Source organism: Magallana gigas, chromosome 6, assembly GCF_963853765.1.
Source record: "Magallana gigas chromosome 6, xbMagGiga1.1, whole genome shotgun sequence".
NCBI lineage: Eukaryota > Metazoa > Mollusca > Bivalvia > Ostreida > Ostreidae > Magallana > Magallana gigas.
Genome location: NC_088858.1, coordinates 30,032,981 through 30,058,987, shown reverse-complemented (window position 1 = coordinate 30,058,987; position 26,007 = coordinate 30,032,981). Strand labels below are relative to the sequence as shown.

Below are 26,007 nucleotides of genomic sequence, written 5' to 3'. Positions count from 1 at the left end.
AGGTCTTGTTAAAATGGTTCTAACGTGATTTGTCTGGCTTTTGAGCTAAGAATACAAAATCGGTGCATATTTCACTTGAAACCAGCGTCATATTTAACTTGTTTTGACGCAAGGAAAAGATAGTTACATCCTACCGAAAGTCCAAGGTCTGGTTAAAACGGTTCTAACTGCTCTCATCCTATCGTCGGAATCCACGGGTTTCATACACTGCTTCAACCCATTTGTTGAAAGCAGTGTTAAGGATAGAATAACCGTGGGTTCCAACGATGGGATGGGTAGTTATAAATCTGTTTCTTAAATCTTTAATCAAATTCAATACTTTTATCCTCCTTAGATTAAGATTTATCAATTGAAAAAAAAAGTTTAAAGAATTATTTTTTATGATATACTGTAAATCAGTTTACGTTTGTACGGTTAGGTTGTAGATGTTTCGAAAAATTAGAAGTCCAACGGTTCACCCCCTCTCCCCCCCCCCCCCCCCCCCCCACACCCTTTACACCGCCATCATGACTGCTACGGACCTATCATTGCCAAAGAACTGATTTTTATTATGTGTTTGATCATGTATTATTATTTATCAGTCTGAATTATAATTTTGTCACAAACAACACATAATATATATGATAAAACACTATGAATCTAGAATGAATAAAAACAAAAATTCAAAAAAATCCCCAAAAGCCGTGCAAAGTGAAAATGTGAAATGTTCATTCAATCCAGGACCAATGCAGTACAAAGCACTTGTGTACAAGACTTTACTATTGTAAATATTTCATGTAGATTTAAACCCCCCTTTATTATCAACCATGTAGCTATTATTGAGGCATTGTGTATTGTTTGTGTGTGCTTTGATATGATTATTTGCCGTTCAGTCTAAGATAAAAGGTTTACTTTTAAACTACAAGAACAGTCAATCAATGCCTCGCTTGATTGCACTTCTTGTGTAATTCGTGAAAGATTATCTGGGTATTAATTTACCTTCTGTCAACGACACTGCTATATACTTGATTAAGACTTAAGACATGTTAAATTAGATTTTTGCAGGTGAAATGCAGGGTGCATTTCCACAAATTTGCGTAGTGTGTGGGATTTTACAATAAGCAATATTAACAGAGAAGATAAGAAGAAAATGGCATATACAATTTCGAGTTTTCTGATGCTGAGCGTGTTGATTTCGTGGTCTGAAATTGTTATTTCAGATTCTAAAGCAAATGCGAGTGTCGGTGATATTGCACCAGATATCCCTTGTACATCGAAGATGCTACAAGGATTTACATCGAACTCGCTTCAGTTGTTGGAGGGTGGTGATGTTGAGGGGATAAAGGTTATGGTGCATCGTAATGAACTGACCAACAGCACAACCGATTGGATGATAGTCCGGGATGACAACACACACAACATTTTCTTCTCTGTTTACACTTGGAATCCTATGGCCAGATGGGCGTTGTCCGCCTACTTCCACACAAATGTTGTTTCGATTTCGGAAAATCCGAATAACTGCCTTGGAGACTTTCGAGAAAGTGTTTTTCGCACAAGGGTGAGACAAATTTTATTGGAGGACGTATATGCACATGTTTCGAGATCATATTCTCTATGTTCTGAAGAATTAAAAAATATAACAGGAAAGACCATTCAAATATTAAGTTGCTGCAAATTAAACGAACATGGGAGTGTATATTGTGAGGAAATTAAGAGTGAACGATTGGTAGTCATTTTTTTCATTGTTGTTTTCGTGATAAAACTTTTGTTCGTTGTCTCTATCGTACGTTTTGTTCCCGAAAGTTTGTACAGAAAACGCCATTGCTTTAAGGAATTTGTATTTTCAATGAAAGCTCCATTAGAAATGGAAATAACAAAACGTTTTTCGCCCCCGCCAAGCGTTTCCAAATTAAGAACTGTTGAGTTGGGAACAAAGTATAAATTTTGTGGGTTTCAGTATAGACTTAAATTTGGAGAAAATCTGGACAGACTCTCCACCGTGTTAGAAACCATGGAAATGAGTAAAACTGAAAACTACAAACTAAGAGCTGTCTGGTTTAAAGTGGACCCGAGTCGTCTGGTGTGTAAAAACAAGGCACCCGTTGGATTTTTATCCTTTCTCTACCGTCGGCTATTTCAGTGCAAATGCTACGTACATGGACGCAAACAAAAGGTGCTTGAAAATTTAGAAGCTTCTGAAGACAGCGAATATGTATCTCTGCACGGCTGTTGCAAACGCAAAATTTCAAAGAATATCTCGTGGGAGTCTCTTGTACGAAACGTGGTGCAAGTCTTTGCAACTATTTTCGTCTTTTGGATACCTATAATCGTCATAACAATATGCTGGAATAACGAAGAACGTTTCATTCGGAATAAATTGGAAGCCGCAAAGTTTTACAACTTCACCACGACTTTGCCATTTTACTCTCAAAAGCTGGTTTCTGTATCGTTTCTATACGGCTTTTACAACATATACCAGACGTGTTTGGTACTGTGGTTTTTACCGTTGTTGATGCTTATAATCATGAAAATAACTACCGATGATACTTTCTGGAAGAGAACTGTGTGGATTTTTGTTCGAAGTTTAGCCTATGTGAAACATTTCTCGACCATCGGAACCAGTTGGGCAACGTCATTTCTCCTGCAATCCTTCACCAGCAACGTTCTTACCGACGTAAACGCCGTCAATGTATTCGTGTGGATTATCGTTAAGCTAGCGTCCTTAGTCATCATTTTCTTTTTCCTTCTTTTCTGTAAGCTATCTTTCGTTAATCTTTTGCTACAGTTGCTTTGGCGATTTTCGAGAGAAATAGTAAGGTGCATGAAGGAAACGAACGATGAAGACAAACGAAGCGACATGGAAGATCTCGTGCAGGAAAAGTCCAAAAACAACTGTGAAAAAAGCATCAGAGACCTGATGAACCTGCCATCATTTGATTCCCATGGAGCTGTTGCAGAAGAGACCGATTTCCCGCGGTCCTCGTGTGGTCGTTTGACGTGGTGTTGTTTTTGCCTTGGTTGGTTGGTCTTCATAATCTGTGGACTACCGATCGTTATTGATCTGCTATTTATCTTTGTTGACACCTTAACCTTCATTGTAATCGGCATGATAATCAACATTCGTCACCTAGCACAGTATTTGCTGATTGTATTTTTTGTTTGCGTGTATGTGAGCATGTATTTTAAACAAGTCGAACAAACTTTTCAGCACTTTAACACCGAACTGCAGAATTTTCTACTGGAGAGACACACACGACCATTGATAAACAGAAACTTGCTGGATGACACGACTCCGGACGCTAACCGATGCTACCAAGTGATCCCAGGCAGAGGATGTGGAAAGTGTGCCGCCTGTCATGTATTCACCTCTAAAAATGGAATGCCGAAGTGGAAAGCTCGCCATCTTGTTCAGTTCGTAGATGACCATGGCGAACCTTGCGTCCCTAAGAGTTTCTTTTTTCAGGCTTGCTACATGAGCCACAATGCTTGTCCGGGGTCCCTCTCTAACCATTTCTATGAAGCAGCAATGAAGTCCTTTCTGTGGACAGTCTACATTATTTTTGCCATTCTATTAGTGAAAATTACACATCCTAGTCTTCCTTGGTGGGGTCATCTTATAATATTTGCAATACTAGGACTACTGCCTATAATTTTTACCAAAAATTACTTTTTTGGTCAAAATCATGAAAAAATTGACAAAAAGGACGATATTTTCAAACAAAAGGTTGAACATGTCATCCGAGAATATAAGCAAGAATGGCCTGTCATTGACCTTGAGGTCTCACGCCGTGCAAAGCTAAACGATTCCATTGCGTCACTTCTGGAAGGCAACGATGACGCCAACAATGACAGTAAATGTTGGTTCCAAACACCAAATAAAACATGTGTTTGCTTAAACATTCCCAACCAAAAGCCAATCAGTGGTAATTAAGCATGACTTCTTTAATAATTTTAGAACAAAGCCGTTGGGCAATTTCGAATGTTTTCCCTAAGATCCATCAAAATATATTGACATACGGTTTATCTTTCAGTTGACGATACAATACAGACAGAATCTGCCCCTCCAACACCTGTTAACCGAACCCAATCGAGAAATGGTAACTTTTTAAAAAAGAAACTTATTGAAAGGAAAGTAAAGTTCATTTCCATCATATCTTTTATATAATAAACCTATGCATTTTGCAGGGTTGAATGGGTCCAGATCATTACGAGGACAATGGAGTACATTTGAAAGCAATTTCTCCCGACAAAGTTCTAAGTCCTTGCAGACGACTCCCCCGCTGTCCCCAGGCAGACGATCAACCAGTGCAAAGTTCAAATCGTCGGGCTCGATGACGGGCTGTCACGAGGAGTCGCTGGATTCTGTGGACGGCAGGCCGCCCACCAGGTCATCGTCTGGTAGACAGAAGAACGCGAGAGGTGAGGGAAACGATGGCACTGCCAATTGCTGTATTTATGAACTGCGTTACTTGGTGTAATTCAAGGGGTACGGGAAACAAACATACGGTTTGCTCTTCTGTAGAGATAAACCTAACACAAATGTACTCAAAGTGTTCTATACGGGTATATTTTTTCTAAGCATTTTTGCCATATTTCGCCATTAGCAACTATGTGATACTATTCTCAAAGCTGCAATTCACTACAAAATTAATTGCTGCTGATCAGCTTATTCAGATTATATCAATTTTTAGTACAATTGTAGTTTCAGACAAAATGGTTAAAATTGACTTATTTTCTATATCGCACGATTATTGTTGTATACATGTATATATTTTATAAGTTGGCTGAAATGAAAAGAAAAATGCTATATTTAGTATTATGTCACATATATCATATGTACTATATTGGCGAATGTGCTAACCACCAACCAGAAGATAACATACAAAAGACTTGTACAGATGTGCATTTGTTTCTGTAGTGCCATCAGCTGAAATCAAAGAGGAGGGACCAGAGGGCGTCCATTTCCTCTCCAAGTCATATCCTGGGTCGTGTTGTGTCAGTACAAAAGGTAACGAAATCAACTAAGAATTTCGAAGATAAACATGTACATTACAAGAACATTTTTAAAAATAGAATGTTCATTTTAAAACGACAATTAGTGCTTCAAGAAGTGCTTTTAAATATAATTCATTTTATTTCAAAACATATTTCTTCTATTTTTATCATTTGTACGGTGTGAGGAATATGAAAGTTACATGTAAACATAACAAGAATTCTGACTTCTTTTACAGACGACACGATCAGTATTGCAAGTACGTTGTCAAATCATTCACATGATCAACATCACCAAGAAACGATCTCTTCCATATGGAAAAACATGAAGTCACTCAACCGTGACAAAAGAGCCACGCAAACACTCGTTGCAGACGTTTGAATGACGTCAATGGGGTCTTTCGAATTTGCACTATGTTTTGTGTTAGGTTTTTCAGCCAATTAAATAAAGATAAATATTTATTCTTACGACTTCTTCTATTTTTTCTAAACCAAAATAAACATACATTTTCTCGATGGAATGGTCAGAAAAAAATCGTCTAAATTAATCTCTCCCGATTCTTGAATTCATGTCAATTCCCTTTTAAGACTCCATAGAGTAATCATTATTCTTCCAAACCTTCTAATAAATGTTCTATCCTGAAGGACTACTTTACTACGGAACCTCTCGCAACCGACAATCCTTGGAAATCTCCTTTATTTATCGAGACTAAATGTATAATTAACCATTTTCTTGGATTCGTCTTGATTGATTTTTTTCCCCTGCTGTTGTCATTGGTTTTGGCAATTTTCCTTACTTTTATTTGGCGTTTCAATTTTTAATCTATCGTATACGTTAACTTTAACAAAACTTATATCGATCTTAATTAATTAGTGAAGTGATACACACCATTTAGAGTATGTTTTTGAAGTACTCCAATAAACATTAAAAAAAAAATATTTACGTGTATACATGTAATTGAATTTTTAATAAAACTTTTTATTTTAGATTGCAATGTTGTAAATCTGTATTAACAATAACTGCCAAAGGTCTTTTTTGCTTACTAATGCATTAAAAATTAAATCAACTACGCAAAGGTCGTTTCACTATCAAGTTTTTGCGGTACGGAGGTTCGCCTGTATTATTGCGTTGTACTTCAAAATGATGTTCAAACAGATTAGCCAAATCGATTATTAACATTCACACAAAATACTTACGAGACATTGACACGTGTTACTTCGATGAAGTTTACCCCATAGTATAATTCTATTTTATACTGCAACTTTTATTGTGGAAACAAGCGAGAGCAATACCTCACAATGTTGGGATACTATTTCAAATTTTGTTCACGAGACTTTTAAAAAATCACCAATATTGTTGTCTCTGGAACGCAATTTCGTAACAGGCAACGTATATTAGTTATTACATTCGTAGGTGTATAATAATAAAGAAGTAGGACGATAGTTCAAAAAAGTTACATATGGCTGCTGAAGCTACCGGCGGTTCTGTCGTCTGCCATCACTTGGCCATGCGCGTGCTTCATCTGGCAGACGGTTGTAATTTTCTCAGAGATCGTTTGTTATCTCCGACAAATTTACAACAGCAGCAGGAGTGAGCGAAACATCACACAGCTCGTGTTTACATTGATGGAATACAAGCAGCATTTCAATGAAGTATGCCTAAACTCGCCCGTTTTTATATAAATTTCGGAAATCCAGTACCACTTTACTACGCTGGACAAGATGTCAAGGGTTACCTCAATGTTGATGTTGACAAACCGATCAATCTGCAATGTGAGTAGCATTGATACGAAATTTTTATTATCTAATTGTGTTAAGTTGTAACTTTAAATTTGCTTTATTACGTATTGGTATCGGTATCAATGTCTACCTCTTTTTGGAAGAAAAAAAACCCCAAATTGCTTCCGTTTCAAAAACATGTAATTTTGATATACTAGTAATTGGGTTTAAAGTTTTACATGATTCGAAAGAAAAGTGTATAAAAAATGTGTAGCTTTATCATTCATTGGGAACCAATCGCAAATGATTCATTGCCATCTGGAGTAAACGATAGAGTCATCAATTCTTCCTGTTTTCTTCATCTTGCCTCTCCTAATGATGCCGTTTATTTTTGCAAATGTGTTTTCACGCCTTTCACAATTTCATTCAATATCGTTTCAAACGGTATACTTTGTACTCTAGCTGCCATCTTGGCGAAAGCGCGAGCTCCTTTATCCAAGACGCAGCCTGAAAGAAGAGGTCTCTAATTGACCGACCAGTTTAATGAGTCTTTGGGGATCTCTACAGAGTGATCAGCTTTTCTTACTCTTCTTATGAGCGTCCCTTGGGAGTTTGTTGGTTAACATGATGGGATTTATAAATAATTTATAACATTGCATTTATAAATTTACGTCTGCCCTATGGCCATACTATAGCCAGAGTTATACAGTGTACATGTAGATCTGGTTACAATTTAATAAATCGTAGCTGAATGGTAAATTAATTTGATTTTTTTCCTCGACGGTTTCTAATTTACAGAGGATGGAGATGGGGAACACATGAGCGGTGTGGGAAATTTCCCAAGTGATCGTAATCTTTACTTGTCGGTAATTTTATGAAACAAAATTGAATTATAATCCACTTACACAGCCATACTCTCCTGACATAATAGTAGACCTTGAAGATATGTAAGGCAATAAAACATATGTCGAAATGTCAAATGCAGATATCTACATCGCCCCAAAACTCAGAAAATGTCTGCTATGATTCTAATGAACATTATTCTAAATTGAATGCAATTAAATCATTGTTAAAGCGATAGGGATTTCAGTTGCACACATGCGTTCCGTTTTGTTGGTGAGTTTTGAATAAAATTTTATCTGCAGCAATCTTGTTTATTCTCCTATGAGAGAGAACCTTTAGAATTAAATAGATAGTTTGGAAATTGGTTTTAGATCTCTATCGGTAATGCGAATGTTTTAAATTTTCTATGAAATGTAGGCATTCGACTGCACGTCAAAGGCGAGGCATTCGTTCACTGGACGGATCAACGCATGCGTGGGCCAGCCCCTCTAAGGACCCCGGCTCGACACCACTCGGCTCATGAGGAATATTTCGACTTTACTACAACGGTTCTTGGAAACAATGGTAGCGTAGTGGCATTTCTATAATTTCAGAACTTGATACAAAATTACAAGGAAAAAAATTTAATTTAATTCACTAGCTGAAGGTGAAATGGTTTAATATCAGTGCTTGATCTTTGATATGAATTGTGATCTTTGAAATTGACCTAAACTTGAATGGGTACTTCTGTGATTTCTTGATGTGAGTTTATCATTACAGATAACGATGCCCCTAAGATTACGTTGCTACGAGGGACATACTGCTACCCCTTTCAGTTCCAGCTTCCAGAAAACATCCCATCTTCTTTCGAAGGCGAATACGGTCACGTGAGGTACACGGTCAAAGCGACGATCGAAAAACCAAAAAGGTTCACCCATGTAACCAAAACGGCCTTCTCTGTAATTGGTTCACTGGATTTGAACACCATCCCGCAAATAGACGTAAGTTTTCTAAACGAAATAGTTAAATATTTGAGTGAACTCATCAATTAGCTTTTTTGTAGCATAACATGATTTCGGTTGCAGGCACCAGCAGGAATGACGCTCAGCAAGAACATCTGTTGTCTGTGCTGTACATCCGGTCCAATCAGCGCTCTGCTGTCCCTCCCGAGGAGGGGCTACGTTCCAGGGGACATCATTCCCGTGGCGGTAGAAATCGAAAATCTGTCGAGGCGAAAAATAACAAGTGCGTCCATTACACTGAAAATGGTAATTCTTGACAAATTGTTTGTGTGATTTGTTTTTAGCTGAATATTAAAAAAAAAATTAGTTTTTTAATTGTTAGCGCCATTTCTTGCAGACGACCAGTTTTCACAGTCGCGATGAATCCCGGACTGTAAGTACACAGATAGACAAGATATCTCACGGCTCCCTGCCCCGGGGTGCTACCAGCACGTGGACGGGACAGGGCATCCCACTGCCAGCTCTACCCCCGAGCTTCCTGTTTGGGTGCAATATCATTGACATCCAGTATAAACTTGAGGTATATGCTATATCATATAGAACATTTTAACAAGACCTTGGACTTTCGATGGAATGTAACTTATTCTGTCTTGCATCAAAACAGGTTTTAAAGATAATGCATGTTTCGAGTGAAATATGCAGAGACTGCGTAGTCTTAGCTCAAGAGCCAGACAAAATCTTGTTAATTTCAAACAGCCATGGCTGAGTGGCCAACAATGAAATAGACTGGCCTTCGTCACATTGCCGTTGGACACAACTACCCAAAGTCCAAGCTCTTGTTAAAATGGTTCTATGCTTATTTACCAATATCAATTAATGAATTTTCCCTGAATTTTGACACACTACTTTATTTGTTCTTAACGTTTCCAAAAAAACATGAAAAAGCGTACATATATAACAGTTGAGCTTAAATGTTATGTAACAGATGATTTAACACCTGATCCAGCATCAGAGGGAGCAAGATCGGTATTGTGTCTTTTAGCATTCATAATTACGCTGTAAGTTGTACAGCAGGGAAAAGTAATTTGTGTTTTACACCACAATATAGAAAACAATTTGTTTTCAAATGGAAATGGTGTTTTTGTGAATGTTTTTTTTTTTTTCGTTTCGTTCAAAGTGCGGATTATTTATTTATATAGAGTGGTCGAAAGTGCGCGAAGTAACGTTATATTGATCAGTTTACATCCCGTTATGAACAGCAATCCATCTTCTGAAGAATTGTCGGGGAAAAAACTGAAAGGAAGTATCTGAAAGATAAAATCTCATTTATACCAAAGACAATTATTGCATTTATCTGTTTCAGTTATAAATCTGACTTGTATACTAGTATACAGTCTTTGGCCTAGTTCCCGATCGCGGTCAGGTCCACGTCATTTTGTAATTCTCATTAAATATTCAGCAAACCGGAATCCTCGAACACTTTATCATATTGTATGTTAAAAATATATTGCGATGTTAAAAAAATATTGATGAATGTACACGTATATGGTCTCCGAGAGCTAAGGTGGAGGGGGGTTTCTACTTTTCTTATAACTATTACAACTACAAGAGAAGAATATCACATTTGGCTAGCGTAAACAGTACATAAAAACATGTACAATGTAAATGTGTTTTTAAAATAATTGTTCTTCAAATACAGTTGACAATATTAATATTCGGTGTGAATATGAAGTGTTGTATCCCAAACTTTCCAATCAAAGCATTTTTCTTACATTTGCATTGAAAATGAAAATCCTCGCACAAACATTTGAAATAATATCCAAAATCTGAAAGCTTGTCACCCCCCCCCCCCCACCACCACCACCAATTTTATAGATAATTAGTCGTTTTATGTTTGTTGTTAATAAATGTTTTAATTGTTCTTGATTTTTTTTTTTTTAGTTACGAGTGGATGCTATTGGCCCATCTTTTGAAATGTATGTACCTCTAGAAATCATAGTGGGAACCGTACCCTTAAGATCGACCATACGACCTGTGCCCCAATCACCACGTCATGATTCAAGGTCAAGAGGTCATCGGTCCACGTCATCACAAGCTAGTTCTGAGCACTATGCAGGCAAGATACACTACTTAATCAGCTAATTAATCAATTCATTTAATCAGATAATTTGTGCTTATATCTTTGTACATGAAGACAATAAAATAATTGTTTTTCTCATTTTGAGAAAAATAGATTGCGTCAGTCCATGGTGTCTTTGATACATTTAGCTTAAAAAAATGGATGTTTCTTTGATAAGATTATTATTTTTAGTGTCCTTGACCTACATGGAATCTCGGTTGGGAGGGGCGTGCATAAAAGAGGAGGACGACCCAGAAGACATGAGAGGGGACCATTACTTCTCGCCTGTGTACCCCTACTATATCTGGACAGACTAAAGTGCAGGGGATGTTCTTACTATTTTAAAGTGCTAAACTCTGTTGTTGTATTGATTGTTGAATATATTCTATAAAAATTGACAATCAAAATGTTGATCTTGCTGACATTTATACATTGTTTAAAAAGCTCAAGAATTTAATTTCTACAGTAGAAAATGAAATTGAAAATGGTATTTTCATATCATACAAGGAAATCATTTGTTGTTGTACATATAAAGACTTTTAAAATGCTGTGTTTCACAGATACCAGAAACTTGTTGTTATATTTCATATACGCAACCAATTGTACCTCAGGTGAAATTCACGCAAAAGAATTTAACGTGTTTTCATGTGTGAAATCACCTGAATTTCAGTTGAAATTTGTGTGAAGTGAAATTAATGTGACATTCACGGGAGGCACAATTGCCTGAATATTGGTGTGAACACAAAATATAAAATCATCACTAACTTTTTATAAATAACAAAATATACTCAATTGTTTAGGAGAATTGAGTACAATAACTGTCGCTAAATTTCTATGTAGAGGACCGCATACAGCACTATTAATATCTAACTTATCAGTTAAATAGATAACGTGATTTAAGCATGTTTTTTCCACATTTCAAAATAAAAATCACCAATGAACCAATTTTTATATGTTTTAATCCAGGCATTTTTGTATTACATATATACAGAGACACATGTAGAATAAAGTAAAATGTGAATTTTTTTTTATTTACTAGATGAGTTCTGAGAAATATGACTAAAAGTCAATGACAATGTTGAATGACAAATCCTCTGAATTTCACTGACTGGCTAACAATGAAAATGAGTCATATATTCCATTAGAATTTGAATTCCTTGTATTTTTTGGCAGCTTTTCCACTGTCTTGTTGCTGCTTTTTCCTTTTCTGAAAGGAGAATAAAAAAAATATTGAAAAATATGTACAAGTAATAATCTACATGTAGTTTGTTAAAACAAGCAAGGCTAACTGATCATCAGAAAACCCCATTCTTGTCCCCCTTTCTCGTGAATAATTCATGCTCTGTTCTGTTATAGTGGTGGTCAGGATTGAAAATAATGAATTCTACAACCATCAAACCAATTTTTAAATTCAGGTGAGTTGGTCCACGGTCAGTAAGTGTATGCAAGACTGGTCACAAGTGTCGAATGATGGGATTGACAATAGTTTTTTTGAGGGGAAAAATTATATTATAAAAATGACCAAACTTTAAAGCATTTTCAACAAACCACAAGAGACAATTTAGATATGTTTTTCAGGTAATTAAATCGTTTAAAATGCTACATGTGTATGGTTTTTTACATGAAACAAATAAAGAGACACTGGCCCTTTTGTTTGCCAACATGCTTGTCCTACATATCACTGACTGACACAGAGACACTGGAGCACTGACCTTTTGTTTAGCAGCGTGTTCAGCCACCATATCACTCAGGTCCTCCTTCTCCAGCTGGTTCTGCTTCTCCCTCATCGTCTGGTCGTATTTGGCCTGCATGGCTGCTGAGTCCAGGTCCAACTCCTCAGGGTTCAAGGCCACCTCAATGCCCTCGGTGCCAGGCTTGTCTTTTTTGCTTGCTGTTACCTACATCAAAGATAAACAAACACGATTCATTAACACAAAATACCAGGTACATGTATTCCATATCAAAGAAATGTAATAGCAATGTTTGAATTCATCACATAGATTTCCATAATTGTTTCTGATTCTCTGATTGAGTTTCCTTTTTTAAAGAACATTTCAAACATTGAATCAAATTGATCTTCAATACTGTTGAACAGTAAATACTTGAAAATGTCTAAATAAATCATTGGTATGATTGATGAGTCCATCCAGACAGATACTTACCGCTGTTGTGTCATACACATGGGCCGAACCCATCATGGCACCACCCACAGCAGCTTTTTTCTCGGGTAAGATCGTGTAGAGAGCTGGAGTTTCCCCTCCCTGGTCCATGGCATCCTCAATCCTCTTCTTTCTCAGCTCTATCATGTCTGGAGTCTCCATTCCCATAGGCACAGAAGTGATTCCACTGGGTGTCACCAATCTAAAGAAAAAAAGCAGATTTAAAATCAATTGGGCTTTCTTTATGACAGATACCACTGCAGCAAATGTAAGTTTCACCACACACATTCTAAACAAAAGTAATATGTTGTAACACGTCATAAATCATTTCCTGATCACTATTTACTGTTTTTCTACGTGTAAAAAGTTCATTATTTATGAATTTTAAGTTTTCTTTCTAAAACAAAAAATGTGTATCTAATGAGAAATAGCATGTGATAGTTTTTACGATTGTTTAACATTATTATAAAAATAAACTTTAATATAAAGATAAAACCTGAAAGGAAGTTTTCAATTATGCGGCAGATGAAATCTAAAAGTAAACTCTTTAATTATTACGCCTACCCTTCTGGTCCAGGAGTGACAAGGCCTGAAGCATCTTCTTCATCCTCCTCCTCTTCTTCTGATTCTTCCTCTGATGAAGATTCTTCTTCCATTTCTCCCCATAAAGATTTATCTACATCTTCCTCTGGCAGTGGGGTCTACAGTTAATCAGTTTCAAATTATGTATCACTAACTAATATCGTATGTAAAACCTTGCATTCATTTTTAAATAAGATAAAATGTTTTTGACAAACAGAATCAAACTAACCTGGAACTCTGAACTTTGTGTACCAAACACGTCACCATAAAGTGGTTTACCATTTTCATCGACTGGAGGTTTGCCCCAACCACCAGCATGGTAACCAAATGAACAACCCTACAATAAACACACATAAAATCAGCATATATAACTCACACTTAGTGCTTATTATAGGGAGGAAGGAAACTGGAGATCAATACATGTTATACATCTTAAACTGAAACCTTAGCATAATATTGATGTACTAACCTCAGGTATTGGGGCACTCAGGCCTGGAATCTTCAGATTGGGATATGATGGGGGAGGTCCGTATCTCTGCATGGCAATAAGCCAGGGAGGGGGAAATTTCTCTGAATTCTGTAACAAATTATGAATCAATGAATGTTTAATAAAGTATCAAAATAAAATGTATAACCCACTTCTCTTCTATTTAGCAGGTGACTTAACAGATACATCAAAGTTTTAGAACTTACATGTCCCAATGGCATTCCAAGAGCTGTTTTTAGTTCATCTGAGAGATTCCCTGGCTTCTTTTCTTTCAGTCTGGTTTCAAATTCTTTTCCCTATTTAATAACAAAGATTTAAAAATCTCAAATAATCAACATACATATTACTTAAAGATCAATATGCGTCTGTCACAAACAAACTAAAGCATAACATCATAACCATTATCAAAATCTTGGTATCTTTAAAACATCTGCATCATACAAACCTCATAATAGAGATCCCCATGAATTGTCATTTTGGGTTTGGTCTGCCACCTGAAGAAAGCATCATGGAGTTTCTGGTAATCTATGTCAATTTTACCCATCTTTGGTCGAACCTTCTCCCTCATCTTAGCTTTCAAATTCTTTTGATCTTCCTATTTAATGAAATTTATACATGTATATCAGTTATACAATTATGCATGAAACACACTTTCACACAAATTGCCAAATGTTGGTTGCTCCAATGTTGGCCTTTACCATTTACACAAACTAAAGGAAAAATATCCATAACGTTGTACATGTTCATAAGAGGCATTAATTTTAGTGGGGTAATAAATACTTTCGTAACTAAAAATTCGCACCTTAGAGTATTTGGAAATCTTTAATAAATTAATCTCAATCTGACTTCACCTTTTCAGCAAGAGCTTCTCTCATCTCCATGATTCCCGTAGCTTTGATGTAGTCAGGCAACTCAAATGGAGGTTTCTCAATACCCCTCTTTCCTTGCAGGTACTTCCTCTTGAAGCACCAATGCCTGGGCACTGGGACCGTGTTCCTGGTAGCCTTTAGGTGCACTAACAGACGTGGATCCTGTGCAGTGACATCATGCATCTCCACAACGTCAGGTCTACTGACCAACTGTTTGAGCTGAGCTACGCTCAACCTTGTCATTTTCTTCAACTTCTTCTTTGACAGTTTATGGGGTTCATCTTCATCCTTCTTGACCTTTGTGCAAAAGTAATACGGATTTATATATACATCATCATTTTAATCCTGTTCACCTATAAAATTTAATTCCTAATATTCTTTTGAATTCCCCAGCAATCTAGATATCATTATGTATCCCGTAAGATTGTCCCTTGCAATAAGAATTCAACCACTCATTCAGGAAAATGCTTTGGTGTTTTTTGTTTGTTTCAACATATGATATCTGGTTTGCAAAGTTTTTAAGAGTAACATTCATACTGAAAATTAATTTCATGAAATAAGATCAAAACGTCACAACTCACAAATAAACAAGAAATAATGTCTGATTTATTATCGGAATTTTTCAATACCAGTAATAGAATTATCAATGTAACCAGACAAATATGTTGTTATTATTAATATCATCTAAAACAAGAGACTGTATCAAGGCCAAAACAAATAATAGAAAAAAATCATAATTTTATTTTTCCTTCCATTTATATCATTTCATTCTACCTCATAATTGTGAGCCCAGAGAATTTGATTGAACTCTTCACTTACCATGTCGTCATCATCACTATCATCATCCATGTCATCTTCCTCCATTTTCTTGGGAAGATCTTCCTTCTTCAGTTCTTCCTTTTTGTCAGCTTTATCCTCTTTCTTTTCCTCTGTGATCTGTTAAGTAAATCATACATTCCTTTGTAAGGCTCTTATACCACATACTGTGGAATCATTAGATTTCGTGGTGGCTCAATTTTCGTGGAATTTGTGGGTACCTTTCATCCACGAATTAACATCCTCCACGAATTAATAAATTAGGGTAATAAAGTCATATTTCCTCTGTAGGTTTAAGAGAATACACGAAATTACGTCCGCACGAACCTGAAAATGTTTAGCAATCCACGAAAATTGGCCCCCACGAAAATTAATGATACCACATAATGTACAGATATCAGTAAAAAGAACACCATAAATGATCAAATCCAAAGAGTCAAACCCAATAAAATTGTACAGAGGTAGAATTATGCACACAGAGCATTCCAAATACTGAATGTACATAAATCAAATAAATACAATGCCCATGAACATACTGCTGCAATCATTTCAAATTAATTCTCACCTTGAAAGCATCAAAAATCTTGGTAAAGGTAAAGTAGTTTGGATCAGTTGGGTCAAGTTCAAGTTGCTCCTGAACATACCTGAAGTATTAAGGTGATGTTTTATCAATAACAATAATATTCATACAATAAAATGTTGATTTCTATTTAATTCTTATTAATAGAAAGTTTCCATATATGTGTAAATGATCTTCCCAGATCAGCTCAGAACACATGTACTTACTCCACTTGGACGTCGTCTTCTGTAGGAGTGTCTGGCTCCTTGTTTTGCTGCTGTTGTAAAAGTCGATTTTTCTTTGCCTTCTTCTTCTTCTTTTTCCGTTTCTTATTCTTGGACTATAACAGATTAAAGTTACATTTTTATCATGAACTTGTTCTTTCTTTTATGAGAGAGCTATATCTGTCATCCATGTAGCAAAGAATTGAGATTTTTGGTTATTTGGCATCATGTCTGCATATAAATGTATAATTGGTATTTATCCCACATAAATTGATACCTCTTTTGCAGCGCTGGCTTTGGAGGATTCCTCCTCATCTTCTTCCATGTCATATGTACCGTACCCCACATCTTCGCTCCCATCCTCTTCATCAACATTTCTCTCTGTACATCAAATCAAGAAGAAACTATTGATCATCTTCTCATGCCACAAAATAAAACTTCTTGCAAAATTTGGATTACGTATACTTTTTAAAAGCATTACAGGTATTGTAATTTAATTAATCTAGAATTAATTGTTTTCCTTTACATGATGAAAAAACCATGGATCTAAGACATTTTTGTATGAACTGTACCCATTGGAGTGTTCATCTGTTCTATCTCTTCGTATGTAACACCAACTTCTTGGGCTCTGACATCTTTAAATGCTAACACCTTCTCCAGGGCTTGGGGTAATTTTATATCCTTTGATGATCCAGATTCCAACTTAAAAGATACATATTTTGCAATTAATTATGCAATTTAATGTATCATGTATAAAATCTATTACGAAACTCAATATACAATTAATTTAGGAAGTTTGCACACTACAGAATAGAAAAATTTAAAGATTGCAAGCACATGTATCTTTTTTCAACCTGAGGTGGAGGCAGTTTTTCCATGTCTGACTGGGCAGAAGTGGCAGCTCTCTCCTGGGCTGGAGGTTGTGTAGATACAGGCTGTGTACCGGGTGGAGGGGGTGCCTGGTGCATGGGAGGGTGGGTGACTGGGATCTGGGTGCCTGGAGGTACCGGTAATGTCTGAGAGCCTGGTGGGATCAAACCTTGAATAGAGCCATAAATCATAAACATGAACAGCATTTACCTCAAAACAGTACTTCTTAGATTTATTTTTATTTCAAAATAGTGATATTATACTTGTATAATATAGCTGCAATTTCCCAAAATCATACACTCTTTTAAGCTACACTATATAGATTTGATCAATACAACAATGTTCTAATTGATGAAAACCAACCTGGCTGACCACCCCCTGGCATCATCATTCCTGGAGCCACCATGCTGCCGGGTGGTATCAGTGGTGTAGCCATTGCCACTTGAGGCGGGATACCACTCTGAGTGGGCATTGCTGGGGCTGGCTGCATGGGTACTTGTGGGGGCAGACTGACAGGCTGCTGTGGAATGGTGCCTTGTCCTGGGATGTTCATGGGCACAGCTCCTGGCTGAGGCATCATTGCTAACCCTGGGGGTGGGGGAGGCACCCCTGGCTGCATGGGGGGCTGTGGAGGAGCCACATGCATGGGAGGAACTAGAATGGTTTGTAAAAAAATAAATTATTAGAGTGAATCTGAACCTTTTGAGGACTGAAAAAAATAGGTTACACATGCTTTTAAATACTTTAAATATTGTGGAAAAAATTACCCTTTTTACCGCACCTTTTTCAAAATCACCCAAATTAAAGTTCTCTCTAAACCACCAGATATCTTAATCATGTGTTTACCTGGTGGTGGTTGCTGTTGCTGTTCTTGTATCCGTTTCTCCTGAGCCTCCCTTTGTGCCTTCATCAAAGCAATTTGCTGCTGACGCATCAGTTCTGCTTCATTCATACGGCGATCCTGTTCTGCCTTATTTATTGCCTCTTCTTGCATTTTCCTCATCTACATTTCAAACATAATTAAATAAAATTGCCTGTTGTAGTTATGTCACATCAAATAATTTGTACATACATAAATCAGTTAGGTATTAATTAACACCTTCAGGTGTGATAAAACAGGTTATGAATCATGATGTAAAGATAGAGGGGAGATACTCACACTCTGTTGCTTTTCCATCTCTATCATGACCTGCTGCTGTCTGACCTTTTCCATCAAGTCACCACTGGGGGGTGGGGCTGGAACTGGGGGTTGGGGAGGGGCAGCAGCAGAGCCACCCCTCTGGCTGAGGAGGATAGCTTGCTGGGCTAGGGCTGCTGCCTCCTTCTGTTTCTTCTGTTCCTCCTCACTAATCAGCTGCCTCTGAATGGCTAGTTTCCTCTGGAAATCAGGGTCTGAATCCAAATTCTGTGCCCAAACCCAACCAAAAAAATATTCAGCATCATTTTATAGCTCCGGCTACACAATATTTTGAATATACCAAAAATCAAAAAAAAAAATTTGAAATAAGTAAACAACTTACATCTTTGGGTTCTGGAGGTTGTGGAGGAGCAGACTGAGGTGGTGCGAGGGTTGACTGCTCAGGAGGGGAGGGTGGTTCTGGAACTACCTGCTGGGGTGGAGGTTGTGGGGGCAGTGCCTGTGTGGGTGGTGGGGGAGCTGTTTGAGGGGGTGGTTTACTATCAGGAGGGGGAGGTACCCATGCTTCACCAGCTGGCTCAAGTTGGTCAGGCTGTTGTGGAGATGGTGACTGTTCCTCCTGTGTTAAAACAATTTTTTTTTTTCATTTTAATGTACAAATATGACTGTGATTAGAGGCTATGGATGTTTGAAAGTACCTGTGCATAAGAGACTCTCCCAAAAGACCAAATTAATGACAAAACTATTAGTGATTCTAAAGAATAATTCTGTTTATATTTTTAGTAAACTTTACCCAACACTTTAAACCACTTCTGAATCAAAGGGGTTATACTGATTATCACTGACTTGTTTCAGAATGGAATTCAAAAATTGTTTCCTAGTTTATCGGTATTAAGAATCTCATACAAACCAAAAAATTGGAATTCATTATTATGAATATCATCATTTCTTAAAAGAAGACGGAACTCACCATTTCAACATTGTCATCAACATTGTCACCTGAAATAGAAGAAAATAAAATAAATTGACAGAAATGTTTTGCATTAAAAGAAAAAAATTTCGTTTTTCAGGAATGTAACAAAACATGTGCTGATGTCAACTACAAACCCAAAAGGTGAACCCTATAGGGCCTATGGAAGTTTTTATAACATCAACTGAACTTATCCCACAAGTATAAAATATGGGTTCAGCTCCTTTATTGATATTAACAAACAGTCTGATACCACATATTTCCACAAAAACAAACAAAAAAGAAAGTTATTAAATCTTTTTACCTTCTTCCTCATTTTTTTCTTTCTCTACATTTTCTGATGCCTGCAGAAAAAGCAATTCAAAGTTTAATAAAAAAAAAACCCCCAAAACATGACAAATATCATTGTTCAATTTTTGTAAACATGCAACCTTTATAATCATTATTTATCATAAATACTTGTACTGTAATACAGTAAATTAATAAGTTCTTCAGTTCTGAATATAAGTATTACCTCAACTTTAAAGTTGTATAATCTTTCAATTAAATCTGCTTTTAAGCCTGAAAATAGAATAAGCAGCATGAGAAAAACAATCACTGAATACCATAATTGTATTACCGGTACTGTTATTCAATCAATTCAAGGTACATGTACCCATTACCAGTTAATTAAATCTCACATCTTTCTAAGTTTTTGCAAAACAGCCATTAACATAAATTAATTTGGCTACAGGGAATACATTTAAACATTGAATTATTATTTTTGGATATTGTAGTCTATAAAAAACCAACATGGCAACAAAATATATATGATTAAAATGCTTTCTTACACATTTTTATATTTTCTTTAATCTTTGGGCCCGATAATGGAGTACACATTATATAATTGCATTTTAGATCATGTCGTTCTCTGTTACTGACAGTCATATGTTTCAGATAGTTGATTTCTGTCACGCAAGTTTACCAAAAATGCATGACCATGATGATGTCATTTTCTTAATTACATAGGACAACGGACGTACAGAATCTCCTTTTGTTTTTGTATATCGATCTATACCACCAAGGTTATGCTGCATACAAAGGGGAAAATCACACGATTACTAAAGTGACAAATAAATAATTTGCACAAATACTTTAATTAAAGTCACTAAAATTGCCTTAAATCCTAACTACAGTATATTAACACTGTATCACAGTTTCTGAACTTGCTTATTGTCTGTTAAATTACCAGTATACTTCTTCAGGCACATTTTAATGCTAAAATCATCATGTGACTTTGTTAAGATTTTCTTAGTTGGAAGCCTAAGAGCACTATAATTTCAGCTTCTGAAATACAGATGTACTTAATAATCATTCAAAAATGGTACATGTATTTTTATACAAATAAGTGATGAACTGTAGTTATGGGGTAAATTAAATAATTGAACAATTTAAGTTAAAATAAAAGCTTTAAAGACAATTAAAAATATTATAGAATGTATTCAAAGGGTTATCTCACTTTTATTAAAAATTTGTTGATGAATCAGACTGTTAGAAACAATGATTGCATCAATTATAGCTATATGGACCTTGGACATCAGCCTGGGTAGCTCAGTGGCAGAGCTCCTGACTAGAATTGCAGAGGTCCTGTGTTCAATTCCCAGTCTAGTGGTATCTTTTTAATGTAGTTAAACATGTTTATTCCTCCTTTCCTACATGATGCACATTTGAATTGGTCGAATGTGGCATCCATTTTATTAATAGCTATAAACTGCATATGTTGATGACTAACTTTTTGCCTGACCTTTCTTGTATTGGTGATTTTCTGTGCAGTGCTATGTCTATTGTTAAAACAGATATATATAATTTTTTACTAAATTAAGAGACAATCATTAGAGGAAGCCTTTCGAAATACATATTAACCTCCAGTAGTGAAAAAGAGGTAGATTTAGAACCCAAAACCCATTGCGCTTGGTATTTTTTGTGTGTATTTTAAAGCATGTATAATTATGTAGATGTAGGGGTCTTCATTGATCAAAAGAGTGCCCGACAATTGGAGTACCAACAATCGCTGTATAGCCAAATCACTCGGAGCAAACATGTACTCTGGGCAAAACCTCTCAGAGCGAACATGGGATCGGAGCAAAAGCACCCTGATTCCTATATGGGTACAAGTTTTTTTGTGTCATACTCATAGTTTCATGGGGGAGGGTGGAATTTTGGAATAATGCTAGATGGGAGTTAGCTGACAGTGAAGAGAGTTGCCTGTAGTTAATGATGCCAATGCTTAACGATCGTATTGTAAACATATTAAGTTTTTAAAGGACCAAACCAGTAAGTGGATATTTCAGGTAAAATGGTTTGGACGCAAAAACGTTTACCCTACGCTATCTTACAGTGCCCGGGTGCGGACATAAAGCAGGCAATTTGGTTTATCTAACAGCGTTTAAAAATTTTGATGCAATGAAAACCTTACCATTAGTTGGAAGTCCAACATTTGACAAAAACTGCTTGAGATCTACAACTTTAAATTTCTTATATTCTTCGATATTATCGGGAAGCGACTCCATGTTGTTAAAAATGATTATTGTATATCGAGTCCGATGTTTTACCAAAATAGATATAACAATATTGTTTGAAATGCCGACACGCTTGCTATCAAACAGGATAAAAAATATTATCATCAGTGTATAAAGTTTTTAAGAACTTTCTTTTTCCAGGGACGTATATAGTATAGTTCTCTCGCATGTAACTTTTGCAATCGGGATCGATAATCAAAAAAGCATGGCGTCGAAAGGTAAAATAGCCGGAAAGCTTGGCAAAAATGTCAAGAAAGCAGGCGCCAACAAACAAGAATATGCACCGTATCTTAAAGTTATCATACCGGCAGGTTTAGCTGTCGCAGCACCACCGCTGGGTCCTCAGCTTGCTCAGGTAAATCGAATGCCAAAGTTGTTTTAAGGTCACATTGTCATGCCTTGACTGGCTTGAGTAATAGGCCTACATTAATAAATAAAGTAATACATGTAGATTCTTCACAGTAACTGGTACTGCTCTGTTACAGGGCAAATTGGCAGAATTTTTTTTGTATAGGACGTAACGGAATTGTTAAATCAACGTCATTTGATGATATATATCAATTAAGCTTTGCCAAACTATACTGGCGTGCCAGTATCAGTTTATCATTAATAAGTTAACAGCCAACAACAGGTTAAAAGTTATTAATGCCTTACAACTTATCAATTTGGTCTCAGGTCTCTCTGAGAACCAGTGATGACCAACTTATCAAGTAGATTTCATTAGCGCAGTCAATGCATTTGTAACATGCACCCCAAAAGTAAAGTGAAGTCGTAACCAAACCGACTTCTACCCAATCAGACTATACTCTGTCCCAAGATATTTTGGATTCACATTTGGCTTAATTGCTTGATATTTATAAATACCTCGGGATTCAAACGATGTTCATTCAAAAGTATGAAAACTTTCCAAGATTTCTCAGTCAAAACGCCCCTGTTAACTTATCAGGTTTCAATACAATGCTAAAAAATGTGATGTCTACGGAGATTTTGTACTGCAGCAAGCCCGGATGATAACGTTGAAATATTGCGCGATGTATTCCGAGTGTATTCCAAATGGAGAAAAGATGTAAACATTCCCCATTACAAATCTCCGTAAGGAATCTGTTTTCGTTCCTGTGAATTTTTCTGAGTGAAAGATGATAATGAGTCAATGAAATTATCTAGGAAAATATCCCTTTCAACTATTTTAATTGCACTTCTTTCACAGGTAAGTGTATTTTTATTAAAAATCGTCCAAATGTGCTGCATAAATATCTTGGGACAGACTATAATAATCCGTTGGTCCGGTCATAAACAATGATACTTGGATTGTAAATGTAAAAGATAATCTGTAAAGGTTAGGTTTTGATATAATTACAATAATTAAGAAATTATGGGATAAATGAATGTAGAATTTTTTATTATATAATGTCATCGATAAGTTTGCCAAAGAGGTCCCTTTATCAACATTTAATAGAAAATTTCTGTCTACATGCAATCTTTTCTTTAAAAAAAAAAATTAATTAGGTTGACAAATTCATAAATTCTTCTCCCTCTTTGAAGGCAGGCATAATATTATAATTGCAGTCATTTTTTACTCAACAAATTGATTACAAGTCTGTTTGGGTACGAGTTAGTTTGGTTATGAGTTGACTGTAATTCGTTTGAAACATCTTGCAGTTTGTAACAGGATGGGAAAAATGATAACATCTTGATGGACCAGACCAGGATTTAAACTATGGCAGCTTAATTTCTTGTCAAGTGTTCTTTCAATTAAGCTATTAGGTTACTGGGTTGTTAGGTTTAGTTAGCTTCAATATCATATTAATATTTATTTTTCCTGTTTTCATAAGTCCCTAAAGTTGAGGTCATCAGGCTATTATATTTTAATATACATTAATAATGTATTAAAATTCTTTAACAATGCCCAAAAGTTTATGTCAGTCTAGCAAGTGTAATATTTCTTCTAGTCTGTTACATTTTGAGCACCCCACTTAGGTTGAAGTTGCCATAACCTGGTAACAAAGTTGGTTACATTTTATATAATTAACATTACACTCATGTTACATTTTACAAATGTTTAGAGAAATGAACATCAAAATGAAAAATGTTTAAATATGAATATAGTTGAATGTAGATATATGCTTTATTTTGCTTTATTTTCTACTCCTTTTTGCTGATAGAGAGGTGTTCAAATAGCAGGATTTTGTAAAGATTACAATGCAATGACTGCTGAATACAAGCCAAAGGTTCCCTTGATAGCTGATCTGAAAATTAATGTAAGTGCTCTGTTTTTTATGACTGATAACAGGTATGTTGTATAAGTGCCTCTGTCGTTAATGTTGTTGTTATAAAATTCTGCTGGTAAAGTTGGAAGGCTCGTTGTGGTCAAAATCAGTTCACTTTAATCGTTAATTAATTTTATCAGAGTTCCTCATAACTTTTACAGTAAATTGAAAGAAAATTCCGGTAAGAGAATTTTAAAGAAATCTTTGGACCACACAAAAAATAGCCATGATATGATTTTGCTTTTAATTATTAGAGTTCCTCGTGACTGTTACTGTAAATTGTAAAAAGAATTTTTAACAAAAGTTATATGTAACGGTAGTTATCAAGTGATTTTGCTATATATACACATGTTCTTACTAATGAGGTTTAAAGTATATCGATCCACATGCGCTTAAGTCGACAGATGTTTGAACCTAAGCTTATAACCTGTTTGTTTGTTTGAATTTCTTTGTGTAAAAGAATCCTATAGAGTAATGATTTACTTTATTTACCCAGGTGGACAGAACTTATAGTATTTCCCTTGTGAGCCCTCCTACCTCATATTTCTTGAAGCAGGCGGCAGGTATAAAGAAAGCAGCCATGAAACCAGGTATAGAACATTTTCTTCTAAGAATTTATTGGTCTTCCATATCACAAAAAAAATTTCAGCATGAAGTCTGATTAAACCTCATGAAAGTGTAAAAATTGTTCTTTATTTCACACATGTACAAACTAGTAAAATGACTTGGTAGTTTTTAAATATTATCAAAGCAAACTAAATCCTCATCCTTTGCAACTGCATAAACGTACATGTAGAAATATATACTTTAAAATTTAATGCCCGATATCTATTTATTATACATCTGTTCCTTTGTTATATAGGGCAAGAAGTTGCTGGAAAATTATCTTTGAAACACATATATGAAATCGCAAAAATCAAAGAGACTTCAGACAATCGATTCCGTGGAATGTCGTTAGAATGTATTTGTAAGAGCTTAATTGGACAGTGTCATAACATTGGAATAGAGGTTGTGAGGGACTTAAAACCAGAGGATTATGGGAAATTTCTAAAAGAGAGGGAAGAAATTGTGAAAGAACAAGAAGCTGCATTGGAGGCTAAGCGACAAGCAAAATTGTTAAGACAATAATCGTACTTCATAATGATGATACATGTACATGTTCAAGGATTTTTATGTGACAATGAAATGTTTATGACAGAAATAAAATATTTATGTGATATATTTGTGTTTTTATATTGATTTTCTAGCCCAGGAATTCTGACTATTTTTTGTTGGGAGAGGGAGGGTTGTATCTTTTCAGTTTTCCAGGTTCTTGAATATTTCTAAATCTGTATGGCATTTGAAAATATTTAATGAATCTGGTCATACCACTTATTAGCGGTACTATAGAGAGATGATGTCACTATCTAGACCATGATCTAAATATGGGGCATTAACAATCTACAAAACCTCCATAATGTTACAGTTTATATTGTACTTGTCATCAAAGAGGGTGTAAAATTTTTGCAAATTGTAAGCCACAGCATTCCTCTGCCTCCTTTAGTCAACAATACATGTGCATGACTAAGTATTTCGCATAAATTACTAGCATTCATTGAGATGATGACCACCTCAACTGGCCCCACTTAAATAAAGGTAATTAGGATGAAAAGCAATTCAGAGAACTTTGCTTTGACCTGAACCTTTTGAAATAGAACTTCATTGTCACTGCAAACTCCTTACCAATAGTAATTCTTTTGGTTTAATCTATGCAAGATTGGACAAATAGGAGAGAATTTATGATCCAAAACTGGGTTTTTAAGTGATCTAGTGATCTGCTATGCCCATTACATTTCAACTTAAACTATAATCCAAGGTCACTGCACACCTTTATCAAAATGCTCTTTTTATGTAAAATATGAGTCAGATAGGTTTA

At 35.8% G+C, this 26,007-nt stretch overlaps 4 protein-coding genes across 4 annotated transcripts; 3 read left to right on the top strand and 1 right to left on the bottom strand.

The window, feature by feature from the left end:
- The first annotated feature begins 964 nt into the window (after positions 1-964).
- LOC105319622 (uncharacterized) lies at positions 965-5,434 on the top strand. Its single transcript, XM_011417220.4, has 5 exons — positions 965-3,902; positions 4,011-4,076; positions 4,165-4,398; positions 4,898-4,987; positions 5,211-5,434. The coding sequence occupies exons 1-5, from the start codon at positions 1,130-1,132 to the stop codon at positions 5,351-5,353; spliced, it is 3,306 nt and encodes a 1,101-aa protein (XP_011415522.3). The 5' UTR covers positions 965-1,129; the 3' UTR covers positions 5,354-5,434.
- A 1,006-nt stretch (positions 5,435-6,440) lies between these two features.
- On the top strand, positions 6,441-11,154 carry LOC105319621 (arrestin domain-containing protein 17). The gene is made up of 7 exons (XM_011417219.4): positions 6,441-6,744; positions 7,951-8,097; positions 8,293-8,513; positions 8,598-8,780; positions 8,872-9,054; positions 10,416-10,590; positions 10,786-11,154. Exons 1-7 carry the CDS (start codon positions 6,627-6,629, stop codon positions 10,908-10,910), a joined length of 1,152 nt encoding a protein of 383 aa, XP_011415521.3. The 5' UTR covers positions 6,441-6,626; the 3' UTR covers positions 10,911-11,154.
- Positions 11,155-11,535: 381 nt separating this feature from the next.
- Positions 11,536-21,875, bottom strand: LOC105319620 (splicing factor 3B subunit 2). The gene is made up of 23 exons (XM_011417218.4): positions 21,723-21,875; positions 19,782-19,828; positions 19,572-19,611; positions 19,268-19,296; positions 18,680-18,916; positions 18,319-18,564; positions 18,006-18,162; positions 17,523-17,813; positions 17,144-17,328; positions 16,862-16,991; positions 16,567-16,670; positions 16,293-16,405; positions 16,072-16,150; positions 15,510-15,626; positions 14,673-14,987; positions 14,267-14,416; positions 14,028-14,117; positions 13,804-13,911; positions 13,564-13,671; positions 13,317-13,453; positions 12,756-12,954; positions 12,306-12,491; positions 11,536-11,800 (listed from the first exon to the last, which is right to left on the bottom strand). Exons 1-23 carry the CDS (start codon positions 21,814-21,816, stop codon positions 11,735-11,737), a joined length of 3,228 nt encoding a protein of 1,075 aa, XP_011415520.3. The 5' UTR covers positions 21,817-21,875; the 3' UTR covers positions 11,536-11,734.
- Positions 21,876-21,999: 124 nt separating this feature from the next.
- LOC105319617 (large ribosomal subunit protein uL11m) lies at positions 22,000-25,311 on the top strand. The gene is made up of 4 exons (XM_011417215.4): positions 22,000-22,180; positions 23,988-24,083; positions 24,589-24,682; positions 24,955-25,311. Exons 1-4 carry the CDS (start codon positions 22,031-22,033, stop codon positions 25,218-25,220), a joined length of 606 nt encoding a protein of 201 aa, XP_011415517.3. The 5' UTR covers positions 22,000-22,030; the 3' UTR covers positions 25,221-25,311.
- The last annotated feature ends 696 nt before the right edge of the window (positions 25,312-26,007 follow it).